Source organism: Malus domestica, chromosome 15 (assembly GCF_042453785.1).
Source record: "Malus domestica chromosome 15, GDT2T_hap1".
NCBI lineage: Eukaryota > Viridiplantae > Streptophyta > Magnoliopsida > Rosales > Rosaceae > Malus > Malus domestica.
This window is the reverse complement of record NC_091675.1, coordinates 28,459,577-28,463,826: the sequence shown is the minus strand read 5'-3', so window position 1 is coordinate 28,463,826 and position 4,250 is coordinate 28,459,577. Positions and strand designations below refer to the sequence as shown.

Here is a 4,250-nt window from a genome sequence, read left to right as displayed (position 1 = left end):
TCTTGGGAATCACGAAAGAATGAAACTTTCTTGACAAGAACTATCCTCAATACAAGAACTCACAGATTCAACGACTGACACATAAAATCTACTTCAATCACAGCAAAAACTCCAAATTACCAGATCCAAACAACATGAAATTTTAACCCATAATTTACCAATCAAGAAACTCCATATTTTCCAAGAACTGAAAGAGAATACTACTTAATTTTAAAACAATTTCACCTGAAACAATCAACTCTGATCAAGAACGCCAGAAAACACCCACATTAAGATCTGCAACTCCTAAATTTCGCCAAGAACATCACGAACAGCTCCAACCCAGAAAAGTGAATACGAACCGCCAGTTGTAATCAGCGGAAGCCACCGGATCGATTATTGCCGTAAGGCATAACCAGCGAAGATACCATGATAATATTGTAGTGATGATGAGTAGATGAACAAAAAGAAGAAGATGAAATGATAGAGATCCAGCTCAACTCCAACAAAAGTATGCATAAGTTCTCATATTACTTGCCTGATCCTGATGTTCAAACAACTGCCTCTCGCAGAGAAAACAAACTACAACCAACATTGAATATTGGGTCCGATGCAACTATTACTGGAGATATCCAGAGCACGGTAATATTGAAGAGCCAGTGCCACGACAAGTACTATTATTATTTGAACATGACTGCAATTAGTGTTAACGGAAAACATCTAAGGATCGATCCTCGGATATTTGTTACGACTTCCTCGGGCACTGAAAGGTTCATCATTAAGCCAGGAACCGCAATTACGTTGTTGGCCAAAGAAGCTTTTCGAAGCTTCAAGAGCTCCGTTTCCAAAGAGGTGATGAAAAGATACCTTGAGCTAATACCAATGAAGAATAGTAAGTCGGGTTTCGACTTACGTTACAGTACAAGGGGAGCTATTTGCAATGTCAGTGAGATGTCGTTTCCGAAAGTTCAGTTCTATTTCCACAGTGATGACGGTGATGGTCGTCCGCCCAATATCGTACTGCAAAAATTGTTTATAACAGTTCACACCCAGGATGAGGATTGTGCATGCCTATCACACAGAAAATGGGCGTGGGGCCAAGTATATTAGGAGGATTGAATCAAATTAAGACTCGGTTTTTAGTTGATATTGGTCAGTCTAAAGTTTTACCTGTCCGCAAATCAATGTTAATGGGGTACTGCTCATCATCATTATCAACCCCTTTTCTTTCCTGATATGAAAAGTAATGAAATAAATGAGAAATATTTATATATTTTATTTGGTGTCGATTAGCTAAAAGTATCCTGTTCCGATTTTGGGCCATATATATTTTAATTTTACCCGAAAGAAGAAAAATATTTTAATTCTAGGAGCTGAATTCACTACAAGAATTTTGCCTTATGACAACAAATTCCAATGTGATACAAAAAAAGTTTCGGCTCCACGTGCAGACAAAAAAAAATCCACTGCTGGTGCCTCCTTTCCCTCTCTCTCATATTCTCTCTTTGTTTTCATTGCCCTCTTTTACCCTGGACGAAGACAAAAACACGGCACCCACCCACCCATCTGGTGAAATTAAAATATAAAATTTTTACAATTTCACGATAAGTGTCTTACAGATAACGTGAAAGAACAATTTTATCCAAAATTTTTATTTTGTTTTACAAAGTGTCAGTCAAATGAGTTGAAATGTAAGTGGAAAATCCCTCTTATTGGGAGTTTGAGTTGGGGTACTGGATGTGTGGGCAGGCTTTTTGTTAAAGGATAAGCAAGAAATGATTACCAAAAAAAAGAATAAGCAAGAAGTTTTGTCATTTCTACCAAAACAGGGTCAAGGTTTGGAAGGGGGCAATATCATTCTCTTATCTATAGAGTTGGATTTGCTTCCATTTGACTGTAAATAATTTGATCTTTGAATATAACAATAGCTTATCTTAGTTGTTTTGCTTTTGGTGAATGAAAATCCCCATAATTTTAATTATTTAGTGCAAAATGATGAACAATCATACTGGCTTTAGTTATTTACTTTATTTTGATCTCTACTTACTATTTTTTTTCACATAATGATTATGTATTTCAGGAATTGGGATCATTTTCTTCTATGCTTCTATAGTGTTGTCGGATTCTAGTGAGGTGGCAACCTACTCCCACTAAGTCTGACCCTTATTAGAGCAGTTCCACCGTGAGAAAAGCCCCCCATGCTATTCACTATTTAATCCACCCAGTGAACAGTAACTGCCCTTAATGAATAATAACTGTTTTTTGCATCTCCATCCCTACACTGAATAGCCCTGACAATAGGTAATAAAATATTAGTATTTTTTATTTATAAAATAATACAAAATAATTTAATTTGTAATTTCGAATAAGATTTTTAATCGTTCTAGTTGCGCTATATGTCATTATCTGAAAAGACAATTATTGGTGATGGATTTCGATAAGATTTTTATTTAATGCCGTCGTGCCACATGTTGTTACCTTTTCAGAATCGTTGAGGATAGATTTCCGATAAGATTTTTAATCAATCACGTCACACCATGTGTCACAATCTGTTTACAATCTTTGAGGATAGATTTTGATTAGATTTTTAACGAATGATGGCATGCCACGTGACATTATCTACAACATAATCCTTTCTGAATCCTTTATATAATCCACCATCTATCCCCATAAATCTCACACCAATTTCTTAAGATCTCTATCATTATTCATAATTTATGCTTCTTTCTTCACCAAAATCAAAATTTGTTTCATTATTCATAGTTTCTGCTTCATTCTTACAATGCCTTCTTCTTCAAAGATGATGTGGGAAATCGAACAGCAAGAGGAAGAAGTGTCTAACCAATCACAAGGAATTCTCAATTTCCAGGTGGCCCAAAATGAGGGGGAAGAGGATGAGGACCGTAGAAGGAGAGATGACGAAGCAAGAATGGGCAAAGCCTCATATTCCCGTCGAGTCATCCAAGCTGCGGGTTAGATTTGTAGGCCCATCCGTTCTGAAAACCTTGATAGAAGCATGCAAAGATGAGGTATGGAACTCTTAGACGATTATTTTGTCCATAATAGTGCATTCCCTGATACGTATTTTAGACGTCGTTTTAGAATGGAACGACATTTGTTCAACAAAATCATGATTGCTGTTTGCAACCATGATTCTTACTTTGTGCAAAAGAATGATGCTTTTGGTGCTATGGGTCTCGTTCCTGAGCAAAACATTATTGCTGGCTTGCGGATGTTTGCATATGGATCATCTACAGACCAAGTGGATGAGATAGCGAGGATGGGGAAATAAACCATTCTTGAGTCCCTGATGAGGTTTTGCGGAGCAGTCGAATCTATCTACACTACAGAGTACTTCCGGAGACCTACTGACATGGACTTGCAAAGGCTTATGAAGAAGGGCGAGATGCGAGGTTTTCCTAGGATGATTGGAAGCATCGACTGTAAGCACTAAACCTGGAAAAACTGTCCAAGTGCATGATAAGGTGCTTATGGGGACATAAAAGCTGCAAAAAGTATCATTTTGAAGGCGGTGGCATCTTTTGATACATGGATTTGGCATGCATTTTTCAGGGTTTCGGGAGCTCAAAATGACCCTAATGCCCTTGCCCAATCCCCAGTGTTCAACGATGTCCTGCAAGGAAGGGCACCAGAAGTCACGTACTTTGTCAATGGACATAAGTATGATGGGCCATACTACCTAGCAGATGACATTTACCCAAGGTGGTCATCGTTTGTCAAAATAGTGCCACGTCCGTGAAATGCGAAGGAAAAACACTTTGCAAGCTATCAATAGGGGTGCAAGAAGAATGTGGAGTGTTGTTTTGGTATCCTCCAAGCTCGATGGGCGATTTTCAGGGGTGCTGCTAGAATGTTTGATGTAGAATCGCTTCGATCCATCATGATGACGTGCATCATTCTTCACAACATGATGGTGAAAAATGAATACGATTATGATGCCATTGATGAATATGAGCTAGACACGATGAACAATTCCAGAACACAAATATATTGTGCTCATGATGCAACCTAAGAACCCAGGCAACACGAGTCATTAGAAAGTGATGGATATTACAATGAAAGGCCCATTCAACGATATACTGCACTTCAAAGGCCATATATGCACAATGCCAGACAAATTGACTTGATAGAACACCAGTGGGAATTGAAACAAGCTCAAGATACTTAAGTTCATTTAGTGTGTTTATTTTTATTTGGTGTGCTTTTTTTTTAGTTCATTTAGTGAGTTTTTTATTTATTATTTGGTATGT

At 37.7% G+C, this 4,250-nt stretch overlaps 2 protein-coding genes across 2 annotated transcripts; both read left to right on the top strand.

The window, feature by feature from the left end:
• Positions 1-459: 459 nt before the first annotated feature.
• LOC139191827 (uncharacterized) lies at positions 460-1,089 on the top strand. Its single transcript, XM_070812852.1, has one exon. It carries the CDS (start codon positions 460-462, stop codon positions 1,087-1,089), a length of 630 nt encoding a protein of 209 aa, XP_070668953.1.
• A 1,769-nt stretch (positions 1,090-2,858) lies between these two features.
• Positions 2,859-4,012, top strand: LOC139191826 (uncharacterized). The gene is made up of 4 exons (XM_070812851.1): positions 2,859-3,008; positions 3,152-3,213; positions 3,553-3,702; positions 3,838-4,012. Exons 1-4 carry the CDS (start codon positions 2,859-2,861, stop codon positions 4,010-4,012), a joined length of 537 nt encoding a protein of 178 aa, XP_070668952.1.
• The last annotated feature ends 238 nt before the right edge of the window (positions 4,013-4,250 follow it).